We start from the raw sequence: 13,074 nt of genomic DNA, 5'->3' as shown, positions 1-13,074 counted from the left end.
TTGCAACCGTGTCACTACCGTACCGCATATCATCACTACTTCCTTCCCGTACCGTCTGTGCGCACTGCTTCCTTCTCGTGCAGTGTGTCAGTACTCCTTCTTGTCCGTACCGAGTGTCTGTTGTCCCGCCGTTTGATCAACCTTGATAGGCATCAGCATTCCCCCTTCCTCTCACATAATACGTCTGGATTAGTCCTTGCCAGCCAATCATGAGTGATCCACCGTTCAGAGTTGCCCTCAACTTCTTCATGTTCCCAAGAGGTAAACAAACGCTGGGGTATATCACATGACTAATAGAACTTCCTAGTACAATAACATCAACAAACACATCTCATCAGACTGGGATGCCCGCATGAGTCATCCAAATACCAGAGTCCAATATAGCAATGTTTTCCCAGTACAAAACAAATTACTCATACTACATATGTGGATATCCCCCAGCTTACAAATATAAATGACAAAATATACAAATGAAATACAGATTATAATAATAATAATAAATCGAATACTGACAATAATATCTCTCACTTCTACATATAGTGCGAGGGTGTGATATATGTACTATCACACCACATTTTCAAAATGTGAAATGTCTGTAGGTTTGAAGCTTTTACAATGTGAGCTCTTGGGAATCCACGTACTTACGTAATGAAATATCATTAATAGGGATGGCTGCATGTTTAGCAGAATATGTATTTATTACCGCTAGGGCTTTCAGTTTTCGTTCTGACTCAAGGATTTGCTTCACTGAAATATAGTACCAGGCACCAATTATTTCACTGTACTGCCCAAATCTTGCTTCTAATTCGTCAGTTTGAAAATTCCATAACAAAATATACTTGAATCCTAAACTTGTTTTCAAAAAAATTATTAACTCCAAAATAGTTGTTATAGTGTGAACTAAGGCTGTTTGAGTTTCATTAGTAATTTTTCCATGACGGCTCTTTGTTTTTTGTGTGATCTCCCCTTGAACAGACAGATTATCCCACCTAATTAACCATGTTAAAAACTTGCGCAGAAATAAAACATTGTCGTCATGAATTTAAAATATTGCGTTACAATGAGAGTCGTTAAATCTATCGCCTTTGAAAGCATGCTTAATATTAACAATCTTCCACCACTGACAAATTACTACTAAAAATTCAGCTGTGCTTTTAAAATCATCTGTATTTTTATTTTGTCAAAGTGTTTTAAAGCGGCGAAATTTTTCTCATCAAACAGCTTAGAACGAAGGTTTACATTTTGTCGCTCTAAGGAAGTCCGCCTCTGTGGTGTAGTGGTTAGTGTGATTAGCTGCCACCCCCAGAGGCTCGGGTTCGCTTCCCGGCTCTGCCACGAAATTTAAAAAGTGGTATGAGGCTGGAACGTGGTCCACTCAGCCTCGGGAGGTCAACTGAGTAGAGGGGGGTTCGATTCCCACCTCAGCCATCCTGGAAGTGGTTTTCCGTGGTTTCCCACTTCTCCTCCAGGCAAATGCCGGGATGGTACCTAACTTAAGGCCACGGCCGCTTCCTTCCCTCCTCCTTCTCTATCCCTTCCAATCTTCCCATCCCCCACAAGCCTCCTGTTCATCATAGCAGGTGAAGCCGCCTGGGCGAGGTATTTGTCATCCTCTCCAGTTGTATCCCCCAACCCAGAGTCTGAAGCTCCAGGACACTGCCCTTGAGGGGGTAGAGGTGGGATCCCTCGCTGAGTCCGAGGGAAAAACCGACCCTGGAGTGTAAACAGATTGCGTACGAACGAACGAATGAACGCTCTAAAGAAGTTTGGTACAACACTTTTGGTTCAGGGCAGGAGCTAGCTTAACTACATTATTCTCTTTTCCTCTGTGCAGCTGTTTAAGATGACCAACACTAGCAAAACATTTTTTATCTGACTCAGGGTTGTCGATGTCAGGGAACACGAAAGTTTGTAAGCTCGATTAGGCCAGTTATTTCTTAAGCATTTAAGTAAATGAACAGTATCAAACATTACAAAAATATTTGAGTTTCGTCAAATGTATTTTGAAAAGTGGTTTGTAAATTTCTTTTGCACAGCTTTTCAAACATATTCCTGTCGAAACGGTTATTATCAGAAATTATGCATACTACCTTATAACCTATATCGGTTAATACTTCAAGGACTTGCAAAGTTAGCTCTTCTAAGAAATGTGACGTTAGGTTCTTACATGGAAACAAACCACAACGTCTTTATTTTTTAATGAATAGATGACAACATAAAGATGTGCAGTTGTAGCTAATGTAGTGTTATTGTCTCCACTTTCACTACTAAAAGCAACTCCGTCAACCTTTCCTCCTTTATAATTAAGCTTAGGTTTAACATAGACTTCATCCAACAAGAAGTTACAAAATCTTTCATGTTCATTTAATAATTTGAGATTCTTTTTCAAATAATTCCAATGTGAATCATCTATACCAGAATTTTCCGTGCCTAATTTTGCAGTAAAAGACTGTAAAATACACAGGTTGAGGCATTGTAAGGAACGTTGACTGTCTTATCTTCTTATAAGCCCCAGGAAATGCGAAAAATATTGAAGCGAACCGTATTATTAGTATACAGGAGTAAGACACTTCCAATTTCATAGATTATTTTATCTCAGCTTCTATTTTGTCGTGGACATACACTTTTGAGTCGCAAGGAGGACTAAACAGGAATTTGCAGATACCTTTCAAATTTGACCATTTTAATATCTTTCCCCCATCATCTAATGCACGTATATCAGGATTATCATTCATGAAAATGTCATGTTTTATGGATTTAAAATCAAGAGCCTCGTTTAATGTTAAAGAAGTACATATTTTTGGAATATTTTCCTGAGTCATACAAATTTTGAAAAATAGAGACTTTGGCCTTCAAAATTGACAGAAACTTTGTCAAAATCTAACTTGCATTTAGTACTGAAATTACCCTTAACGTCATCGAAGTCCTTGATCCTGTCATCTTTTTCCTCAGCTTTCTTCCTTCTTCCCGTTTTTCAATTTCTTCTTGTCTTTGAATTGGAGTTGTCCTCGGTGTTGGAAGATTATTAGACAGATAGGCAGGCATTTTTAAACTTATTAGGAATAGCGTCATCTGAGAGTTTTAAATGGTTAAGTTTTACAGTTAAATATACCCATCAGGTCTTTTAACAGAATCCTCCCTAATTACGAATCGTTCGTCGAAGTGTTTTATGCACACAACTGAGCTTTCTGAAGGGACAAATTTGGTTCGATGGATGGTTAAGATCCACTTTTGTTTCGGAACCAAGTCAGTAGGAAATTTAAACACTGAAATATTAGGTTGTTTTGAACTATAGTTGCTTCTACAACCAGGTACACAACACGACGCGGACATAGGTGAAAACACACTACTGTCACTTCACGTGAGTTCGCGCCTATCGTGACGCATTCGAACCTGTCAAGAAAGATGTGCTATGCCTTTTCCACACTGTACGAAATGTAGAGTGATCACACTGCACTCATGTCACGGATGTTCACGTCGTCTGATGTCATTGTGACGTAGAATCTGGTGACCGCTCCTCACGCGGAACACAATTTTCTGCTCTAGCACATATCTGGCGACGTGAGGTGTGACTAGAAGCAGTTTCTCTTAGCGATATAGAAGGAATGTTAATTGAATTGGTGCGGGTGCATGAGAATCTGTATGATATAGGTTCGATTAACTATAGAAACTGGCAAATGCGACACGAGGCTTGGGACGAAATAGGAAAGGAATTAGGTGAGCACTAAAATGTACTGATTTTAATAGGCATTCAGTCGTAGAAAATAGTCCTCCTGTTTATGATTATTATCGCAGTAATAATAATAATAATAATAATAATAATAATAATAATAATAATTGTTACGGGGTTACCCATAGAGCAGAAAGAGGTTAAAGAAGGTGCCGGGGTAAAATGGGTCTGACTACAGTCTCAAAATTAATTTAAAACTTTAACAAAGGTTATATTTCTTCAGAATTTCAAAAATCAGCAAATAACAACATAACAGGTATAATTAGCGATTTTGAAACAAGTCAAGGAAAATACAATAATAGTGAATTCAACAGGTCCTGGGCTTCAAGCCCCTCGCTTTACAATTCTTGAGCCCCCAGCTCAAATTTACAAAAGAGCACAAATTATTAAAGGCAGAAATCCCCTAATTCAAGAGCACTTGCTCTCCAAAAAACAATATCTAGTTTTCCAGAGGCACTCGTTACAATTACAAAATTTGAAAAAGAGCTAACAGGCTCTCAGTTTCTTACTGCCTACTCAAGGCAACATTACATCAATCTATGGTCTCTCAAACCACCATTTACAAATTGAACTTACAGGGGTATTTAATACCCAACCTACCGGGCCTTCATGGAAAAGAACAGGTTAAATAACTGGCCCAAACACAAGGTGAATGGAAGCACACGGCTTTCCAATATAATGAACACTTAAAAAAACTAAAGGGCTCTCGGCCGATGAAACAGGGGCTATTCCCAAACTACTGAGGTGACTCGTATAGGAATTGCTTTAACACCTTACAGAAGAAAAGTTACAAAACGTAGTCACCTCAAACCAAGATGAAGGGGAGCTTGAGAGGGTACATCACTCTCTATCCCCGGTTTACAGTTAAAGATTTTATGAAGGCTTTTACATTAGCCGGAAGAAAGTTACATTTTAGAAAAGCTTGTTACATAACTAAAGAGTCGGACCTTTCCTTCGGGTTAAACTGCGGAGGTAGCAAGAAAGAAAGAAAGAAGCTATGTGGCCATTACCTTGTAGATGTTCTGTTAACCGATGAAAGAGGCCACCCGCCTCCTGCTTTGACACACAGACACTCAGTAAGATGACGATCAATTGGCCAAGAAACGAGAAAATCCGCAGTTCATAAACCCTCAGGGAATGTTCGAGATCATTCAAGACTAAACTAGCCACATCCTCTCAATTTTATTGGATGAATTTCTAAGTTACACTTAGAATCTAGCAAGAAGCCTGGGATAGGTTGAAAATTAATTACAGAAATTAGGGATTGGCTAGATTAAAAAACTGGCGGAAAGAAAAAGGAAATATTGCCAACCCAAAAATAAATGAACATCAATCAGTTACAAGAACCTAGAAAAACAAAGCTTCTTTAAATTGTAACTTCTTACACTTCGCACCAGGGTGCATGATCATTGTTTTTGGTAATGTCTTCTGTGGAGAAATGTCCTAACTTCTTGATGTATAGCTAACAAAACTAGGAGAAAATTCACTCAGTTTAGGCAACTGCACAATAACAAAATTACTCAATATTTTAGTGGTGACATCTTCTGATTAAAGTTCCAAGTTGGTGTAGTTTCAGTTTGACTGTTTTACCAATAGAGGAGTTCATTTAGGCGCTAGTGTTGAATGCGAGGCGTTGAGGTGTACCTCCCGGTACAATAATAATAATAATAATAATAATAATAATAATAATAATAATAATAATAATAATAATAATAATAATAATTTAAATACTACACAAATTACAAATACACATTACTCTGTTAAATTAGAGGTCGGTGAATAAGTGTTTATTGTTTGATCTATTCGCTACTGCACAGTTCTTTTCTATTTAGTTCAATTTTATCTTCCACGACGAACGATTGGGAATTGCCATGGCACGGAGCCTTCAAGCGAGTCGAACTCATTTTTGAAATTTTCTCGTATCTGAAAAACCTCATATGTAGGATTCCTCCGGATCAGTTGCAAATGCGATTTCATCCTTCTGTGTCGGTGCAACGCAACGCAACGCAAGGCAAAAAAAAAAAAAAAAAAAAGATCCTTGATGAGATTATGTAAGTAGTTGAATTCATCTTTGTTCAGCCTGAAGTACATCTGACATCTTTCTGGATGCCCATTTAGCTCCGTTACTAAATTGTGGTATTACCGGGCGAGTTGGCCGTGCGGTTAGGAGCGCGCAGCTGTGAGCTCTCATCCGGCAGATAGTGGTCCCCTGTGACCAAGGGTCAGGACGCTAACCATTTAGCCATGGAGCCGGACTCTACGACTCTGTATTCGAGAGACGGAGATAAACTGGTCCCCAACGTTGGCTGTACTGAGAATGTTTTTTTTTTTTTTCCCCGTGGTTTTCTATTCTCCTGCACTATGGCGAGTGCCGCGACAGTTCTCAGTATAGGCCTCGGCCGCCAACTCTCTCACTTTCTTCGCACGTCTTCTCCGATACAAATCTCCTGGCATGAGAGATGGCGTCACCGTCTAGGAGGCCCGCCTCCCCCTTCAGGGGAGGAATGGAAACATTTACTATCTGAGCACCTTTTAGCGATAGATTTGTGTACGGGTTTGAGGAGTAAGGAGGGAGCTCTTCCGGTTCCGTTAGTACTGCCAACTGAATGGAAATGAAATCTGAATTGAATCGATAATATGATCGATCAATATGAATTTTCTAAACCTTTGTTATTTCAAGCCAACAACTGTGTCACACACACACATTATATAACATTTCTCGATGCGAATCTTATTCCTAGAGTGAATTCTATAGTTTGGCTTTGCTGTGTAAATAACAACAGTACTAGTATGTAAAGTGTACGCCAGACGTCGCACAGCGATGCATAAGCGATTCATAGTTTGTGTTTCAAAGATTGCCAGTACGAATCTCGAAGATTGCCGAGGTCGACCGCTTCAGCATTAGGGTGTAAATCTATCGCTAAAAAAGTGCGCAGATAGTAGTAGTAGTAGTAGTAGTAGTAGTAGTAGTAGTAGTAGTAGTAATCTTCAGAAAGTTATGAACAATGCGTGGCGCGTTATGGCACAACCTGTGCCGACGCAGTAAAATAACATTTCGGTGTCGTTTGTTTTGCTGCATACGTTACTAGCTTGCATTTGGTGATTCAACATGATTGAAGGTTGAAAATTACCCTACGTATTCTGTGTGGTAAATGTCAACAGGTGTGAATGATGTTCAAACTTGCGTTATTTATTGATGGATTATCAGTGCACCACGATGAAGTCTGGCCAGCTTCACAGGCACTAGCTTAACCCAATTACACTGCTATTGTCGCAGCTTAACTGTTAAGACACTTTCATAGTTACGATCCAACGTTCAAATCACGACACCAGCAGTTGGTTTTTAGAAACGGCTACATGAATATTCGGTGCCCTCATTTGTGGTGTGCGTCGGGGAATGTAAATATTTTCTGAGCAACAAATTATGGATGCAGCATAAGAGGGACAAACACAGGCTTAAGTCAATATTGCCGTACTCTGTGGTCATTGTCGTATGAATATAAAATAAGTGAAAGTCCGTATTCTTGAAAATCGATTTGTGTGATAAAGAAAATATGTGGTATTTACAAATTCATTTAGGGTATTCACTACCTTATTTGTTTCATGAAACAGTGAATACAGAGAAACTCAATTGGTAGAGCCAGGCTGAGTGGCCCAGACGGTTAAGGCGCTGGCCTTCTGGCCCCAACTTGGCAGGTTCGATCCTGGCTCAGTCCGGTGGTATTTGAAGGTGCTCAAATACGTCAGCCTCGTGTCGGTAGATTTACTGGCACGTAAAAAGAACTCCTGCGGGACTAAATTCCGGCACCTCAGCGTCTCCGAAAACCGTAAAAGAGTAGTGGGACGTAAAGCAAATGACATTATTATCAATTGGTAGATGGTATTAGTGATCATGAAGCTGTTTTGTCGTAGTTAAATGTGACAGAAAGCAATGCTGGAAAATTACGAATATTAGGCAATGCCATATGGTTCACAAGAGAGGCAACGGGACATATTTAAAAAGCAATTGTGGTCAATGGAAAATAGTAAATAATGAAAATAGCCAATGGGATGGTTTTAAAGCAATTGTTGAAGAGTGTGAAAACAGGTATGTACCTATAACCCTTTCAGACCGAGTACGCACAATTGTACGGGTTCGTATTTTAGTTATCCCTGACCGTATTTGATGTTTTTTCGGCGCTACACCGGACTGCAGTGATTGTGCAGGACACGTGGCGTGTATTTCAATTGATTTTAGTATGCGCTTGACCGCCAGGGCGAAGGAAGAAGAGTTTAAAAAGCACAGTTGATCGGCGAGATGGCAGGAAGCAGTAGTGCCGAAAGTAAGTATTTATTTACTGCGTTTATATTAATCTAGAAGCTTTACTAAATACCGGAATATATTCAATGAAGTGTGTACTTTGGTTAGTGAACGTAAATTTTGAAGCTACACCATCGTACGTGATACAACGAGGTTTTGAATTTTGATACGCACGATTGTGTGGGTCCTGTTTTTCGGATGTTAGTTTTTATTTTGTAAAATAAACTATTAATATGTGTATTGAGGAGCATTTTAGTCAGTTCTTGATGTACAAACAAAAATTCACACCTCCAGTTTTCTTTCAGGTCTGAAAGGGTTAAAAGTGGTAAGGACCGGGCGAGTTGGCCGTGCGATTAGGGGCGCGCAGCTGTGAGCTTGCATCCGGGAGATAGTGGGTTCGAGCCCCACTGTTGGCAGCCCTGAAGATGGGTTTCAGTGGTTTTCCATTTTCACACCATTGAAATGCTGGGGCTGTACCTTAATTAAGGCCACGGCCGCTTCCTTCCCACTCCTAAGCCGTTCCTATCCCATAGTCGCCGTAAGACCTATCCGTGTCGGTATGACCGTAGAAGGGTCCTGTTGTTGATAAGTTGTTACCAGTCAACTGCTGTGAGTGCAGAGAGGACTACGCACAGTACGAAGCACCCGCGATGTCTCGCAGACTCGTTTAGACAGCCTATCCACCAACTGACAGCATTTGACAGAGGCCGCACTGTGGGACTGCATTAGGCTGGTTGATCGTACCGTGCAATTGCCAACAATGTGGGCCATTCAGGTGTCACAGTGGCCCGATGTTAGACTCAATGGGTACATGACGGCACCCAATCACGTCATGCAGGTTTGGGTCGACCAGAAAACACCACCCCGAGAGAGGACCGTCGTATGGTGCGCCAAGCATTGTGGGATCCCATAACTTCGGCACCCGCCATCCGCGAACATGTACTGGAGACTCTACAACGCACTGTGAGTTCCCGCACAGTGTCTCGACGACTCGCATCCGCAGGATTTGGGTCCTGCCGCCCCATACGTCGATTGCCATTGATACTAGAACACCCATGCTTGCGTTTGGAGAGGTGCCTTGCCCGGCAGGCATGGGCAGAGGACTGGCGTCGCATCATGTACAGTGGTGAGTCCCGCTTCTCCATTCGATGACCACCGTGTACAGGTTTGGCGACGTTGAGAGCAGATCCTGTCCATATTATGGAAAGACACACAAAGGCGTAATTCCTGGCATTATGGCGTCAGGAGCCATGGGATACGCATTCGGGTCACCTCTAATGCCTGCCGGGCAAGGCATCTCTCCAAACGCAAGGATTGGTGTTCTAGTATCAATGGCAACCGACGTATGGGGCGACAGGACCCAAATCCTGCGGATGCGAGTCGTCGAGGCACTGTGCGGGAACTCGCAGTACGTTGGCGGGTGGCACTCTGGGAGACTGTTCCAATAAGATAATGCACGTCCACACACATCCTGGAGAATGTTAAGGTCCTCCTGTGGCCAGCAAGATCCCCCGACCTCTCCATCATTGAACACCTGTGGGATGACATTGGAAGGGGACTCTGTCCCAGTACCAACCTGCGGGATCTTGAGGGACAGCTGCAACAATTGTGGACGAACTTAACTTGCCTCAGGAGAGGATCCAAAGGCTGTTTGACACCATTCCGAACCGCATAAGGGCATGCATTGCGGCCAAGGTGGCAGTGGTGGGGGAGGATACGACACCCTAATGACCTGGCGCCATCATTCCACCTGTAACTGCCAACGGCCTTGCCTCTTTCATCCCACATTGTAATCAGTTCAATAAAGGCACATGGACTTTCAGCATATGTAGTGTCGTTCCCGTTCAGTCACTCCTTTTGGGGGCTTAACTTTTTTTGTCAGGCAGTGTAAAGAAGGTAGTTGGATGTGAGGATAATGTCCTGATAGATCAGGCAAATAATATTGCCAACTTACTGAAATTTACCTACGATAATAGACATTTACAAAATGATATATAAGTTGAAAGCTAGAAAATCAGCTGTGATTGATTTTTCTGAGAATGCAATAAAGGCAATGGTTTGAGATATAGTGCCATACCTTAAATACTTATTTGTTTACTGTTTGCATGAAGGACAGATACCAAATGAATAGTGAAATGCAATAGTTGCTCCAATATACAAGGGAAAAGGTGATAATATAAAGTGGATAATTACAGACCAGTCAGCTTTTAAGAAATATTTTAGATTCAGGAGATCAAATGAACTGTATCATGATTGATCTATCTAAGGCGTTTGATAGGGTCGATCATGGGAGAATACTGACAAACATGAGTGGAGACTAGACAAAGGACAATAGAACTCAGAGAATTAGAGTAGGTGAGGCATTATCTGTTCCTGAAATCATTAAGAGGAGAATTCCTCAAGACATTATTATTGAACTTTTATGTTTTCTTATATATAAGTGGCATTAATAAAGAAGAGGAATCAGATATAAGGCTTTTACGAATGATGTTATACTGTATAAAGTGGTAAATTACAAGATTTTAAGCGACTGCAAAAAGGCCTCGACAAAGTTGTCAGATGGACAGCAGACAATAAATGGGGTGAAAATTAGGTTGTGAGTTTCACAAATAGGAAAAATTCTCGAAGTTTTAATTACTTCATCGATGGAGTGAAAGTTCTTTGATGATGATGATATGATGCTTGTCGTTTAAAGGGGCCTGACATCTAGGTCATCGGCCCGAAAGTTCTTTATGGGTATCACTGTAAGTAGCTAGGTGTTAAAATAAGGAAAGATCTTCATTGGGGTAATCACATAAATGGGATTGTAAATAAATGTTACAGATAAATGTTATGAGTGTATTTAAGGGTTGTAATAAGGATGTAAAGGAGAGGGTATATACAGTAAGTCTCTGGTAAGACATTAGAGTATTGTTTCAGTGTATGGGACTCTCACCGAGATTACTTGATACGAGAACTGGGAAAGATCGAAAGGAAAGCAGCATGATTTATTCTAGGTGATTTCCGACAAAGGAGTAGTGTTACGAAAATGTTGCAAAGTTTGGGCGGAGAAGGCTTGGGAGTAACGAGACAAGCTGCCCGACTAAGTGGTCTGTTCCGAGCTGTCAGTGGAGAAATGGCGTGGAAGCAGAAGAATAAGCTTGAGTGGAGCTTTTAAAAGTGTATATAAATACAATCGTAACGACCGTGTGTCTGTACACTGACTATTTTTGCGAAATTTTCGTACAGCTATCCGTTTAAGGGGTAATAATGACCATCTGCTTTTTTAAAGCTTTGATTTCATTAAAGTCCTAAATTTTACCCGCCTCCCCCAAAGTCAAGATTGCGGCACAATCTGCCAGACGAGCTAGAAAACGGGAAACTTCCAAAATCTTTAAATTTTCACTTTTTATCCCCGAAGAATATTGAAATATGGAGGCAATTTTAATGACCGTAAACACCTTCATTTCGAGGTATTTTGTGGCTAAACGGCAAGTCCTACCGCGAAACGGATGTTTCAGTGTCAGTTCAATTTGGAATGGTCTACAACTTTTTGGTCCTATTACTTTTTGTCCTATCTCTATCCCTTATAAGTTAGATTTGTCTCTATTTCTGGATTTTAGGTAAGTTTTGCAAATTTTATATACACAATATTTATACTTTGAATCACTTATAGGAAAGATAGAATCATCAAATTCTGCACGGACATTGGCCCACCCAGTAGCCACATGTGAGCCAAATGCTTTGTTTGTAGCTGTCACATAATTATCCGAAAAGTAATGCACTGTGAGACAATCTTACAGAAATGTCATTCTATTCAACGTTTCCAACTCAATCGCTAAATACGGCGTCTTATGGTACAATTCGTTTATCGAAATGACGTACCGTTTAGCAGCAGTTAATCTGTAAATGAAGGGGTCTGCAATATTGTACACATGCATATACTTTTGTATGTCGATCTATATATATAGTCATTGATGTCGATTTGTAGCGATTGGGAAAGGGTGTCTGCTATTGTAATCAGTATTCCCCACATCGACTTTGAGTGGCAATAGGAATAGGGCCCTTCTCCAACTCCCGTGTAACTGGCATTAGTAAGGAGGGCTTACCATTGTAATGATAACGAATAATTTCCTTCTCGATTTGGCTTGCAGTAGGCAAGGGAGCATGCAATTTTGCTCAAAACTCCCCTACCCGATCGTGTAGGCAAGGGTACCCGCCATTATGTGACTGGCATTTGGCAAAGTGGCCTACTATTTTAATGAAAACTCGCCAACTCGGTATGACTCTCAGTAAGCTGGCTGGCAGTAGGAAAAGGGGCCTGTCATTATGATAACAGCACAACTCAATTTTGACTGGCAGTAGGGAATTTGCCTGCTGTTGCAATAAAAGCTTCTCAACTGTCTGGAAGTAGTCTGCTATTTTAACGAAAACTCTCCAAATTTTATAATGAGCCTGTCGTTATCATCACAACTTTGCAATTCACACTTTACAGTGTAAACAACGTATGGGGGACCTGTCCATGCTGTTTCTCGGATAACGCTAAGAGATATGCAATTTAAAACAATCTTATTCACTGTATGTACAGTAATTTACTTCGATATCCGCATACAATGTAGAATACCGTAGCGAAGCACGGGGGCATTTGCTAGTATGAAGATAAAGTTGGAACTCAAGAGGACAGACTAGGGAAAATCACTCTGGAGGTTAAGAAGGGGTGGAAATGAATGCAAAAATAACCGAGATTATGGATGTATGTGGGTATGTTCTAGAATAGCTCTCAGCGAAACTTGGTACACACATGACCTACCATCTGAAGGAAAAAAGAGCCATGGAGATGAAACATCCCAACCCCCGCCGGGGGTGGGGAATAGGGGGGATGACTTGTAAAATTAATAGAAAGTAACCGATATTAATAACGGATCCATTGTTCATGTGTCACAGAGACGAATTGTGACGCTCTGGATACCGTTTATGTCCACATTCAGCCTCCATTGAGACGGGGGAGGGGCTGAGAGGTACTTAAAGGTAAATAGTCTAAAATGACTGAGATTAGGGTTGAATC

At 40.9% G+C, this 13,074-nt stretch overlaps 1 protein-coding gene across 1 annotated transcript in view; it reads left to right on the top strand.

Annotated features, from left to right (window-relative positions):
- Window positions 1-209: 209 nt before the first annotated feature.
- Window positions 210-13,074, top strand: part of LOC136866146 (uncharacterized) — a 127,835-nt gene continuing 114,970 nt past the window's right edge. The window contains exons 1-2 of the mRNA XM_068226510.1: window positions 210-261; window positions 8,869-9,156. Coding sequence (XP_068082611.1) covers window positions 210-261; window positions 8,869-9,156 — 340 coding nt within the window. The remainder of the gene's footprint in view (window positions 262-8,868; window positions 9,157-13,074) is intronic.

The sequence above is a fragment of the Anabrus simplex genome, chromosome 1, assembly GCF_040414725.1.
Source record: "Anabrus simplex isolate iqAnaSimp1 chromosome 1, ASM4041472v1, whole genome shotgun sequence".
Classification (NCBI taxonomy): domain Eukaryota; kingdom Metazoa; phylum Arthropoda; class Insecta; order Orthoptera; family Tettigoniidae; genus Anabrus; species Anabrus simplex.
Note: the sequence above shows the minus strand (reverse complement) of the source record. Positions and strands in the feature narration are given on the sequence as shown.